This window comes from Bidens hawaiensis, unplaced genomic scaffold, assembly GCF_021521415.1.
Source record: "Bidens hawaiensis isolate Kalapana, Puna unplaced genomic scaffold, B.hawaiensis_p1.1 tig00045464_1, whole genome shotgun sequence".
In the NCBI taxonomy this organism is placed as follows: domain Eukaryota; kingdom Viridiplantae; phylum Streptophyta; class Magnoliopsida; order Asterales; family Asteraceae; genus Bidens; species Bidens hawaiensis.
This window is the reverse complement of record NW_027498094.1, coordinates 28,487-42,165: the sequence shown is the minus strand read 5'-3', so window position 1 is coordinate 42,165 and position 13,679 is coordinate 28,487. Positions and strand designations below refer to the sequence as shown.

General features: G+C 38.3%; 1 protein-coding gene and 1 pseudogene across 1 annotated transcript; one reads left to right on the top strand and one right to left on the bottom strand.

Annotated features, from left to right (window-relative positions):
- The first annotated feature begins 308 nt into the window (after window positions 1-308).
- LOC143595677 (ribosome biogenesis protein WDR12 homolog) lies at window positions 309-3,825 on the top strand. The gene is made up of 11 exons (XM_077074638.1): window positions 309-484; window positions 1,874-1,974; window positions 2,067-2,206; window positions 2,333-2,418; window positions 2,528-2,589; window positions 2,665-2,772; window positions 2,862-2,981; window positions 3,049-3,192; window positions 3,269-3,377; window positions 3,460-3,596; window positions 3,685-3,825. The coding sequence occupies exons 1-11, from the start codon at window positions 322-324 to the stop codon at window positions 3,811-3,813; spliced, it is 1,299 nt and encodes a 432-aa protein (XP_076930753.1). The 5' UTR covers window positions 309-321; the 3' UTR covers window positions 3,814-3,825.
- A 1,677-nt stretch (window positions 3,826-5,502) lies between these two features.
- Window positions 5,503-7,816, bottom strand: LOC143595676 (exocyst complex component EXO70E2 pseudogene; annotated as a pseudogene).
- Between the last annotated feature and the right edge of the window lie 5,863 nt (window positions 7,817-13,679).

Here is a 13,679-nt window from a genome sequence, read left to right as displayed (position 1 = left end):
AACTAAATAATAAACAAACTTAATTAAAATATTAAATTCAAATAATATAGAATCATGTATCGTATCACTCTCCCACTCGGAAGCCGGCACAATATTTACCTACTTTGCAATGTATCTTACTAAAGTAGATAATTTATTAAAAAAAAAACTTTTTTTTCAAAAATTTTGGGGTTGGGATGTAATATTCTGAAAGAAGAAGTGAAAAAATGTAAATGTAACGAAGTCTAAAACCCTGATACAAACGTGTGCTTCTTCTTCTCCGTTGGTTAATTAAAACCCTAGGGTTCTGTTCGCCGATTTCTTCTACAGAGTCCTTTGAAGATGGATATGGATCGAGAAGATGAAGACGCTCTTCGAAAAGTACAAGTGCGATTCGTCACGAAGCTTAAGCCGCCGTTCAAAGCCCCTGAAACCTCCATTGCTCTTCCTTCTAATCTCACCAGGATGGGCCTCTCTGCCGTCGTTAATAACCTTCTCGATTCAGGTTACTCTCTGTCATTTACATTTACATTTTCATTATTACGTATATGTGCTTTAATTTTGCAAATTAGGCTTCTAGGTGCTACTGTTAAGATACTTGATTTTGAAGCTTTTGATTATTAATAGGTTTTGAAGTTATAGATTATTATTAGAAGGCAAGGTGTAAGCTACAAATACAGCAAACAAAAGCGAGTATCAAATGAAGTTTGATGATGTACAGCAAGTAAACATTAAAGTTAAATAAAACCATTTCTTATCTAAATAACTTATTAACATCAACTAATGTCTACTCTCCAACCAGCGGACATTCTTGTGTTTGGACGGGCGGGCGGCCCAGGGGGAGCATGCTTGTGTGGACCTTACTGGGTGTCCCCTCTTGTCGAGCTTAGGGGCACTGGGTTTGTTGCTAGGAAGGCCGTGTTAAAGGCAGAAACAGGAAAAATTGCTAAGCACGAGAAGGCGTGTGTTGAGAATCAACACGCCTTCATTCCTTTTGCTTTCGATACATTTGGGTCTCTTGCCCCCGATGCTGCTACGTTAACGAAAAGAGTTAAGCGGGTCATGCACAGCAACTCAATGACGCTGAAGAACGATAAGTTTGTTTTCAGTAGGATCGGTTTTGCTGTTCAAAAGGGGGTAGCGGCGCAGCTCGTTGCCCGCTTACCTGCATCTCTTGTAACTGGATCCTTTTATTTTTCATAAAGTTGAATTATGCTAAAAAACTAATATATGGAGATGATGGATCTGAAACAAACACAAGTTTGGGAATATTCACTTGACAAAACAAATTCTTTGATGTTAAGCTGGTGAAGGAATTAGTGATCATGCTATTATAATAATGAAAGCATTAAAACCCTTGCAAAGCAAAATTTACCAAAAATCCCAAGTAATCAAATTCAAATTTTCAGCAAAACAACATTTTCACACAATCAACAGACTTGACCACATAATCAAACAAAAATGGAAAGCAAATCAAATTAAACAAAACATTGCATACCTTTTGGATGCAAGTTCAACGATGCGCAATAATGGTTTTTGTTAATCGAAATACATGTTGCACGGGATTAAAACTTAAAAGAGACCTAAAAATAAGGCTAGTCATAAAGTGACGTGTATGAAGTATGAACCAAGCCCTACACTCTCGAAACATATTCAGTAAAAAAATCATGTAAAAAGCGAGGATCAAACGCAACAAGGACATCATTCAGTTAAAGAATATTCTCACAAGAAAGAATCGAACGAGCTACTTTTGCTTTATCAACGCTGACATCTCATCAGTGAACTAGAACCGTGTGTTTGACATGATAACCGTGATCATTCAATGGCACAGTTTTCAAAACTGCATGATTAATATAGATTATAATTAAATCTGCGTCCACTTGTATGATGTCAGGAAATGATGATTGGAAACATGAACCGTTTGATTTTCTTATCGGTGGCGAGTTTATAAGGATGTCACTCAAAGATTTTCTTCTTGCCAAGGGTATCTCAGCGGTATGTTATTTATCAGCATGCTTGTTTTTTAAGAAGCTAATGATTCTTTTAAACTGTAATGATATATGATCGCAAAATGTGTTAATCTACAGGAAAAAGTTCTAGAAATTGAATACATAAGAGCTGTAGCTCCACGCAAGGAAGAAGATCCTTTATTACACGATGATTGGGTTAGTGCAGTTGACGGTTCAAGTCGGTTTATTTTGACTGGTTGCTATGATGGGTTAGGAAGGTAAGAGCTAAAATGTTGTCATAGGTTTTTTATTTCTATAATTCTATGACGATTTAGTTTTTTCTCTATATTATTATAATAAAACTAAAAAAGTGTGTGTGTGTTTTTTTTTTAAATACAATTTAGAATATGGGAAGGCGCTGGCGTTTGTACACATGTTTTGGAGGGACACGGTGATGCAATTACATCAGTTGGTATCGTGAAGACAACAGGTACGATATGTTCTGCAAAGTTATAAATTCATTATATTGGTTATTATGTACTTGCTGAATAATTGAATATATACAGTTTTATGAATGTTATTGCTTACTGAACATACAGAAGATGATGACACCAATCTTGTTGCCACTGGTTCAAAAGACAAGACTGTGAAACTTTGGAAGGTAATTTTGTAATTTCAACATTTTTTTTCACTCATATAACAGATTTTTGGAATTAACAATGTTTCCGCTTTATAGGTTTATGCAGAGCCACAAGCAGAGAACATGAAGATTGCAGCATTTAGAACTCTTCGTGGGCATACTGCTGCTGTGAAAAGCGTTGCAGCACAACCGACTGCTGATATGGTTTTTTTCTTTTTTTGTTTTTCATATTTTTTTGTGCATATATATGTTTACATATGATTTATAGGAGACTTATTTTAATGATTATGTAGCTGTGCTCTGGTTCTTGGGATTGTAGAATCAATTTATGGAAGACTGAGCCCACTGAAGGAGACACTGTGTCAACAAAGAAAAGGAAGAAAGGCAGCAAGGAAGAAGATATTCAGTCAGAGGTAATTCAAATATTTAATAATTTCATCTTTTTTGGATTATTGTCAACTTAATTTCTCTTCTGTGTAGGGAGAAGCTGTATCTACACTTGTAGGACATACACAATGTGTATCATCAGTTGTTTGGCCCGAACACGGAACCATTTATTCTGGATCATGGGATCACTCGATTAGAAGATGGGATGTGGAGACTGGGAAAGATACATTAAACATGGTATGCAATTAAATTTCTTTTTGTCTTAGGTTACACAATTCACTTTTGATCATGAACATTTTTATTACATGTGCAGTTTTGTGGGAAAGTGATTAACTGTATCGATGTTGGTGGTGAAAGTTCTGCTCTTATTGCTGGTGGTGGGTCTGATCCTATTCTTAGGATTTGGGATCCTCGAAAACCTGGTACTCTATATTATTAACATGCACACACAAAACATAAATTTACACGATCGACCCTAAAGTAGTAGTTACAAATGTAATTTAGGCACGTTGGCTCCAAGCTTTCAATTCTCATCACACACATCTTGGATAACATCATGCAAGTGGCATAGCAAGTCTTGGTTTCATTTGCTTTCATCATCTTATGATGGGAAAGTCATGTTATGGGACTTGAGAACTGCGGTAATTCTTTTTTAATATTCTTCATTAACTTGTCACAATAATATGTATACCTATACTTATGATCTTTCATCTATGATACGTGTTATAGTGGCCAATGGCTATAATTGATTCGCATGAGGATAAAGTGCTATGTGCTGATTGGTGGAATGGGGACAGCGTGGCAAGTGGAGGGGCGGATTCAAAGCTAAGAATTTCTTCTGAAATTTGTATCGCGTGATTTGAAGGTATACTCAAGTATTTGAATAATACTAAGTTATATTGGTTGCAGCATATTATTTAACTGACTTGCATACATGTTTATTTACAGGTTTTATGGGATGCAAATATTGCACAACCGACATGGAATCGGAGATGTTGTGATGCAAGTATTTTGAATGTCAGTCATGTAATACAACTAAGAATTATTTTCTTCACAATACAATTTTGCATATTGATTAAATTTTGAATCATGGCTGTGTTGACAAAACTTCTCTCATGTACCAGTTATACATTTATATCTTTATATAAGACAAAACTTGTTATCTATTTAATTTTGCCCAACTAGAAAAATGGGAACATGTTTTAAATGTCAAGTATTGTTTGGTTAAATAAGTACCAGCATTATCCTTACGATCTTCAATGATTTTTGTAGTGGATTGCTTGCTTATTTGATTTTTTTTTCCGACCGTTTGTAATTTTTGGCATGATTTATACAAACAAACTTATATAATTCTTAAAAGTAGAGGTTCCGACCAGATCAAAATAATTGGAATAAGGTTTTTTATTAACCTGTTTTGAGTACTTAAACCCGGAATCGACCCTACCGATAGAGTACAAATAGGGTATATATTTCAATGTCAAAATCCGTACCCGGATTTAACCAGATCTGTACCCAAAAATACCCGTTAAGTCGTAAATTGGGTTCAGTTCAATACCCAAAAATACCTGGAAACTGGATTATTTAATACCCAAAAACCGGGCATTACCGCTGATGTCAGGCCTGGCCGACCAGACCGTTTTCCAATGGCTTTATAGCCGTTATAAGGTCCCGTTTTCCAATGGCTCGTTTTAAGGTCCTTTTTGACCGTTTTCAGCTGTCCAAACTATATATACTTATCAAAAACTGTTTGACTAAACCGATCAGATTAAAAGTTAACTGTTTGACAAAAACTAAACAGTATATTTTACTTTTAAAACTAAAATGCAGGTTTTATTTTTATAACTAACCTGGTCAAATTAAAAGCCAAAATTTTGTCAAACATAAACCCACATATAATGCAATAACTTTCAGGCAGCAGCATGTAATTACCATATTACCAAATAACAAAAATGATCGTGCAACTTAATTAATTATACCCAGGGGTAGTTCGGTCACAGGTTTGGAATTTTTAGTAGACTTGTATCGGTTGACACAAACTAGTCAAACGGGTCAGTTTATGTCCAGGGGTATTTCGGTCACAGTTTAGGAATTTTTAAAAGACTTGTATTGATTGACACAAAAAAGTCAAACGGGTCAGTTTATTTGTTTATATGTTACCCATATTGAACTTTTAAGTTTTTATGCCAAAAAAATGGACTTGAAACCAGAAAACAGAAGTGCAGCCCCAGATAACCAAACTGGGTTTTGAAAATAACCGACCGGGCTTTTATATGCCCGGAACCGGGCATAACCAGTTTCAGATCTGGATTGGGTTTTTCTACACCTGAAAATCGGGTATTAAAATGCACGGGTATAGGGTACCCGATTCTATACCTTACCCGGTGACACCGGGTATGGTTTTTCAAGTCAATAACCGGTTCCATTCCGACCAAGTTATAGTCAATACCCGGTTATACCCGGAACCGGGTATTGGAAAAACCCGCAACTTGCATCCCTACTTAAAAAGGGTACCATGCCATGTTATATTCATGTGTAATTCATTATTTTTGCATTTATTCGTCTTTAAAGAACTCAAAAGAAACAAGGGCATATTACATAACATATCTTATAATGATATAAAAAATTATGTTACAAAAGGTGTGCAGTAAACGAACCAATAAGTTCTAGAATACATGTGAACCCGTGGGCCAGAACACGGACTTCCACGGGTTCACGAGCCTGGGGCTCGATCTATATACCCGAACCACAAATACAATATCACCTTCTATGGAAGCTGTGTAATGATTTTGGAACCCCCTCGAAGAAATCCAAGATATAGTTCTCAAGATCATCAGCTGAATACCTAATATACTTCTCACTTATATGATTAACATGCCTACCAACAAAAGTTCTATAAGCTTGAATCACCTTAAGCGACATCGAGATCCTCACATCCTCACGAAGTTGACTATTCGGTATTGACCATCCGGTTTGACTTTTGTAAATCTCTTCAAAGGCGGTGTAAAATGCTTGCAACCTATCTCTAAGCAGATTTCTCAAAGCGGACCCCGAACTACCCGAATTAGATAACCCATCTTCTCTAAGAAAGTTCAGAATCGAGCTCCACGTGGCCCGTTCATAACTCATTGCGTATTGTTGAAACTTCCAGTTGCGTTTTCTAATCCAATCGTCACCGAGAACATTTCTTAGCTCCGAGTTTTTAACCTTTTCCGCCATGTAATTAATATTATTCATCATGAAAAGATGTCCCAACGCCTCGTCTTTGTATAACTTTGACTTTTCTTCGAGGTTACATTCGAGAATCGACACTAACGACCTAAAATGCAATGCCATTGGAGTTGAAGGCGTGCTCCCGTTATCTGTATCATCATTACCATTATTATTCCCAGGACTTGTGTCGGGTGAAGAAGAAGAATCTTGGCCGTTGACCGCTTGATCATGGTCTTTCAAACAAGCGTTTAACAAGTCGCTGTAATCGGTTAACGCTTTGATGTAATTCATAACATATCGAGTGAGATGGTGGTTCCCGCCACCCGGGAACGCGTTATTCGACGTGTTGGACCCAACTGCGTTCTCAAACTCGATAAACGTCGCTTTCACACATTCACCGACGCGTATCAGAACATCTTGGAACTCGGTTCTAATGTAGGACCCGCTTTCATCCGAGTACAAACCCTCGATATCGGGCATAAGATCCGCTAACACTTCATACATGTCAAGAATCCTTAAAAGTTTCTCGGGTTGGTGGGGCCCAATCGAGATCGCTTCTGCAAAGTTTAAAAGCTGCAACATTGAAGCTTTTGACGACTCGGAGAAACAAATCGAGCTCACTGGCTCGGATTGAATTTGACCGAAAATCTGCTCACATAAAAACTTTTCACTTGCGAGATACTTCCGTACAAAGACCCTTATACCCTTCGTCCATCTTCGTATTCTCGAGTTTAACGAAACCCATTCCATTTTCAAAACATCTTCAATGCTCAATTTCTCAATTTCAAGAATACGAAGACAGACATCTAACGCATCTTTACGAGCACTAATAAACGCTTGAGAACATTCTTTCCCATAATTCGAATCAAACATCAAACTAGCAATGCTTCTTAAATCAGGAATCACTTGTGGATTAACCAAATCCATAATAAAAACCTCAGACCCACGGCTCACACTATCTCTCTGAACCAAATCATCAAACGACTCATCCCCAAATGAGACAAGTGAGTTTTCATCTAGACCATCATCTTCACTAGACCGAAAAGATAAATGCTCAGGCTCAAAGTTTTGCCTGTTATGAACAAGCATATGCCTAAACTCCTCCTCAATCCTAGCCATAGACATTTGAATAACCGTGTTAACAGTCCTCAAAAGGTCGTTTCCGTCTTTACTCAGATTCAAACTCTCCAAACTCTCGGCTAGTTTTCGAGCCTCGTCGACCGTTTTTAAATACTCTTTCGCTTCTTCAGGATCACACTCCCATATCATCGATTCATCCGCTTCCCAAGTCATTATCTTTTCCCGAATCGAGTTAACCCGTGCCCTGATATCACTAAACTCTCCATCTTCTCGCTCTTCATCATCTTCATCTTCGGTCGCAGTAACCCTCATCACAGACGCCAACCGAACGCTTAACTCCACCAGGGTTTTCCTTGCTTCATTACTTATTCTCTTGTTGTCACCCAATACCTTCATAATAAGCTCGGCAGCCGCAATCAAACTCTCGTCTTCGGTTGCTTCCATCATGGGTTTACACCCTCCCATAAAAATATAACCAAAAACAAATAAACAACACACACAAAGACACACTAACCACTTAATCAACAACCAAGAAAACCCTTAATAATCATAAAGAGGATTTTCGTCGAACACTTGGTGTGCAAACTGCAAAGCCAAAAACAAAACAAATGATTTCACCTTTCAGCTCAAAGCTGAAAGATGAATATTATCAAACACTTGGTGTGCAATCTAAAAACCAAAACCCTAAACAAAATCATACCCAAATCCCAAATGAAACAAATAGACGATCAAAATCAAGAGAAGAAAAGAATCGAAATCATTAACTGACCAATTTGAACACGAAACGAAGTACGAAGACTATTGTTTTGTTGTTGTTTGTAAAAATCGGAGCTTGATTTGTCTTGGGTTCTTTGTAGCCGGCTGTCTTGAAATGATTATTATTATTATTATTATTATTATTATTATTATTATTTATTAGCGTCTTCTAATTTGGGAAATTACGTAATTGGGGTTTGACCTTTCAAACGGCAGTCAAGTCTAAGGCTGAGGGGTGTGGGGCGCTAACCGGGGCGCTAGAGCCCCTCCGCTCGCGCCTCGGGGCGCTAACCCCACACCACCGGGGCGCGAGCGCGGAAATCCAGGCAGGCGTGAGCCTGGTCGCGGGAGAAGAGAGAGAAAATGGACGTTGGGAATGGAGAAATAGCCATTGGGACCCGGTTAAATTAAAAAAAAAATATTTTTTACCTAAATAATACCCCATTTCATCTATAAAATACCCCATTTCACCCATATCAATCACCACAACTTCAAAATAAAACCCAAAAAAAATAAAAAAAAAATTCGCTGGAGCCCCTGCTGGAGCCCCTCCACACCATGGCCAGGGGCTCCAACGGGGCTCCAACACACCCCTTATTCAGTTTCTCTCTCTGCCACACGTCATAATATTATTGGCTGGAGCCCCCACTGGAGCCCCCATTAGAGCCCCCCACACCCCTTAGCCTAATAACAAGCAGACTGCAGCCGTTTCCGATGTGACTGACTGCTGGAAGTCTGCCTACGTGGCGCTTGTTTATTTACCATCGAATTCACATCTCCCAGAAATTGATAGTTGGACCGGAAAGTCAGACGTACCGGATTACTACCAGATCTTTTTCATATTGGCTTTTTAACTTTTTTTTTTCAAGTTAGTAACTTTAGTTAATATAAAAATAATGGTGTTTAGGTATCTGACACGGGAGTAAATAGGATTATGTGTCCAGCTATCTGAGATGACTGGATTGGGTTCTTCTCTTCTAGTGGCAGTCCACGTAAGCAACGATGTGAAAGTGTACGGTGACTGGATTAGCCATCTGAGATTGCTAGATCCAACCTTATTCCCTTACTGACACGTGATAGCACCATATGAGACCAGCTATTTTTTTAGAACGTCGACTTTCTTGTATTTAGGCAATGAAGGATTTGAGCTAGACCTTGTACAAAAGGTGTTGGTTTAAACCTCGAGCCCATTCGAGTTTTCGTCCCGCCATGAGGTGGCACAACGCCTGTCAAATGGCAGTCGGTTGGTTTTTCGGGGGAACACAGAAGCCAAACTCTGAAAGCTAGCGTGAGCCCAGTGAAGACAACATAGTCTGGTTAGAGTTGAACAACGAAACTCTCCAAATTTGGAGAGTGTGGTAGCTTAATACAAGAAAGTCTGTTGTTTTAAAAAAAATAGTTGGTCTCATATGATGCTATCACATGTCAGTAAGGGAATAAGGTTGAATTTAGCCATCTCAGATAGTTGATCTAGTCACCATACACTTCCACGTCGTTGCTTATGTGGATTGCCATTAGGAGTAGGAGGGAGGAATCCAATAAAGCCATCTCAGTGACTGGACACCTAAATCCTATTTACTCCTTTGTCAGATACCTAAAAACCATTCTTTTTATATTAAAGCTACTATTTTGATAAAAAAAATCGCTTTTTAGTGTTTGCTTCAACGCACATGTTTATTCCAAATAGGTCTGTTCAAAAAGCTTGAGGCTCGAAGCTCGGGCTCGTGGCTCGTTCGAAAAAAGCTCAATTAAAACTAGCTATAAAAAGTTAATTTGAAACATCCTGAGCTGATTTGGATCATTTTTGTAGCCGAGCCAAAATCGACTCTGGCTCGGCTCGAGTCATGTCTCGGCTCGTTGGCTCGATCTTAAGCTCGTTTAACTTCAAAATAAAGCTAGAGCCTAACTAAGTTACCTCGTTTAATTTTGATCCCGAGCTCGAAAACACACTGGCTTGACTCGGGCTCGACTGGTGAACATTTCCAAAATGGTTCTAAAAAATCTTGAATTTTTTTGTTTACTAGTCGTACAAGAAACAAAGAAAACATAAAACGATATCACATAATTGTAGTCATGTTTATAAATTATTTCAATTAAATCACTTATGCATTATGCTATATTTAAAATGTAGTAATTATATCAAAATAGAAGACATAAATAAAATAGAGAAGATGTGAGGGGTCGGGTTTTCCAATATACATAGTTATATGAAAAAAAAATAATAATAACATGATAATTGTATTAAAATACCTGAAATCTACGTCACAAGTCTATATCAGCAAAAAAAAAATGCTAAAAAAGCCATGTTAAAACTTATAATTGAAACTAGAACATGAAAACTGAGTAAGTTAATTGAGACGTTTTTAAAACTTGATGGCCTAATTAAAACACTTTTAAAACTTTGTTGTTATTTATAAATAAATGTGTTATGAATAAATGTAACTATGTTGCTGTTTTAAATAGTTGATACTAGTGTATACACTTTAATATGTAAAAGTAGAGTTTATACAATTTTTGTCCATGTGGATATTTTCTATTCGTTCTGTAAACCTCAAATAAGAATCTTTGGGTGTTTTAGAGTTTGTAGTTATTATTAACAGGTAACTTTGTAGGTATTTAGAGCCGTATATAAAATCAACATGTCGAGGTTTAAAATTTAAACCACATGGTTGAAAAGTTGTTTTTTTATACTTAAAATCAACTATGCCAGTGATGTCAATAATAGGTATTAGAAAAGCAACACGCATACCATATGTTTTGTTTTTTAAGTAGGATCATAATAACAAGATTTGGAGAATAATATAAAAAACTAGGGTACAAACAAAGAGTAAAATGTCCCACAATTTCTAGTTTTAATTGGAGAATATCACTAAACTGGTAGTATGTTGATTCACTCACAATAATAATTTCATTTATCGTGCTTATCGTTAATTACTTTTATGTTACATTGGGATTGTCCACATGACTTGGAACATATTGTATATGGTATTGAAAAGAGATGTGATAGTAGCTAAGCAGTTAATGTGGAAAAATATCGGATTCGGTCAATGACCGATATCTGAGATATCGGTTATCGTAGTAAGATATTAGTGGGATATCGGTAATTTTAATATTATGTAAAATTCATATATATAGCAATTTAACACTAATAATTCAGTATGGTCTTCTATCATTAACAGATTAACCTTGTGCAACTTACAAAACACTAACAATCATAGCAAGTAAAAATTGATTAAAACTTAAAAAACTAACATTAAACACTAAAAGTTGATAATTAAGACTTAAAACACAGATATCGGGAATATCGGTCAAATATCGATCAATATCGTTGATATTATCGGTACCGATATTCTAACCGATAATTTGACTGATATTTCACCAAATGACCGATAATCGATATATCATTGACATGTCTATGATATAACGACGATATCGACTGCATAGCTATCACGAAAACAAATATTACAAATAAGCGTTGTTTGCAATCAATGTTACATTATACCATTAACATCAACTGCTACATTATAAATATTATAATATATTTTAGACATTATTAACTTATCAAAAAGCGATGACATATTAGTATATTACGTACCACCAACAAACATATTTATTTAAAGTTATGTTGGAAATGTACAAACTTCTAGAAACGTGTGGAGGATGATTGAATATTTGAATCGTTGTCACCGTGGAGACGACTTTTGGCCACCGGCCCGCACCAATCTCTAGTAAAGTGCCAAAACCGTCCCTGAGGTTTAGTCAGTAATGCGATTTTAGTCCAAAAATATTATTTTTTGCATATGAACCACTAAGGTTTCCAACTTCCTGTCAATTGTGTCCAAACCGTTAATTTCGTCAGTTTTTTAATGTAAAATGAAGGGTAAATTTGTCTTTTTAAGATAGTTATTTGAAAAAATAATAAACAACTATATAAGCAAAACCTAATAAAATAATAGAGATGGGCCCACCCCATTCATCTTCTTCAAAAACTCCCGCCCTCTGTCATGAATGTCAATCTTCGACTACTTCGGTTGGCCGCCTCCGGCCTTAATCTCGGCTTGAAGAGGTAGATCCCAGCAGAGCCCAGTTGGTCCCGCAAGACTCACCTTAAACAGGGACGTCTGCGCAAAGGCCATCTGCTTCCGCAGGACCCACCATGCTCAGAGAACCTTACGCGCAGTACGCAAGCTGTACACGCAGGGAAAGCCTCCCAATGGTGAAGTACCCCGCCTGTTCCCGCAGTTGCGGATACAAGCCATCAGGGAAGGCTACCCGCAGACAGCAGGGCTACACGCACAAGACAATAGATACTTCAGTAGTCACATGAATGAATGAGCAAGACGGGAACAATCCCGCCAAAATGAGCCAGTCCGTATGATTCTGAAAGATCTTCTGTACTATACCTACCAAGGTATGGATAGGACAGACAATCTGACCAGAACAGCCCATGAGCCAATCACAGGGTGACAGCTCACCGACAACAGTACGAGGAGGAGCACCCTCTAGTACTGTTTGTCACTATTAGCCGCTGCCTACTCACCAACCCTTACTGCAGGGCGTGCGCAGCCTACAGTTGGTGAAATAGTGTTACTGTTGGCCGTAACCTATTCACCAACCAGCATGGCCTGCGCATAATCCACAGTAGGTAGGACGTGCATAATCTACAGTTGGAGGAATAGTGCAGCCGACATAGTTACTGTTGGCCGTAACCTATCCACCAACCAGTATGGCCTGTGCATAGCCCACTGTTGGTAGAACAGGAATACTATTCAGCCGGCTGTACCTTCTAGGAAACCTACCTTCGGCTATAAATACTCCAACATCTTGGAATGGTAAGATCATCTGCTATCCAGTTATCTAGCAATCTCTTAATATACACTTATATTCAGAGCAATCTAGTCTGATTCTCACGCCGGAGGGTGGTCACAAGGAGGAACCCCCCCCCCCCATTCTCAGTGACGAGCTTACGGTGTTTGTTTTGCAGGTCTCCTGAAGAACAGCCTTCTCAGCTAGACCTCATCCGTGGGAAACATTACTTAAACCCCAGATTATCTATAATCTATCCAGGGTTCTCTTAGTGTTTCTTCATTGGCGCCATCCGTGCATAAAAGCTAGAACTAATTTAGTTTTTTCGAATTTTCTGAAGAAATGGTTAACGTTACTCCGGTCCAAAGGCCAGTAACCGACCAAGAAACCCCGGTAACAACCCCAGCAACTGGGGGGAACACCGGCGGTTATACAATCCTTACGAACACTACCCCGACTACCCAAGCCGGGGCAAGTGGAGTAAATATTCCACTGGGGTTCACCGATACCCAGCTGGATAAACGAACGAGGGTCCCTCGCCAAACACTAGACCAAGTGAAGGCGTGGGCCGAAGAACGTCAGAAAGAGTTCCAAGCTGAGTTGGAAGAACGCTTGCGTTCAGTTCAACAGGCTGACGAATTCGGCAGTACTCGCCAACACCTCATTATGAACAGCGAGGGCGAGTACTCAGACGAGAGGGAGGAGTCCGATACCGAAGCAAACCCTCGCCATAAGGCGAAAGGGAAGCGTAAGGAAACGGACTCCCAGCCAAAAAGGAATTTTGGGGAAGCCTTTAAACCAACAAATGCGGAGAAAAACCCGCGTGACTTCTCCAAAACCTTTAGACCAACTGCTACGAATGCAGGAAAGTC

Coding starts and splice junctions, on each gene's coding strand:
- LOC143595677 (XM_077074638.1), top strand. CDS start 322: ATGGATATGGATCGAGAAGATGAAGACGCTCTTCGAAAAGTACAAGTG. Junction 2,207..2,332: donor TGCTATGATGGGTTAGGAAG/GTAAGAGCTAAA, acceptor AATACAATTTAG/AATATGGGAAGGCGCTGGCG. Junction 2,419..2,527: donor TGGTATCGTGAAGACAACAG/GTACGATATGTT, acceptor CTGAACATACAG/AAGATGATGACACCAATCTT.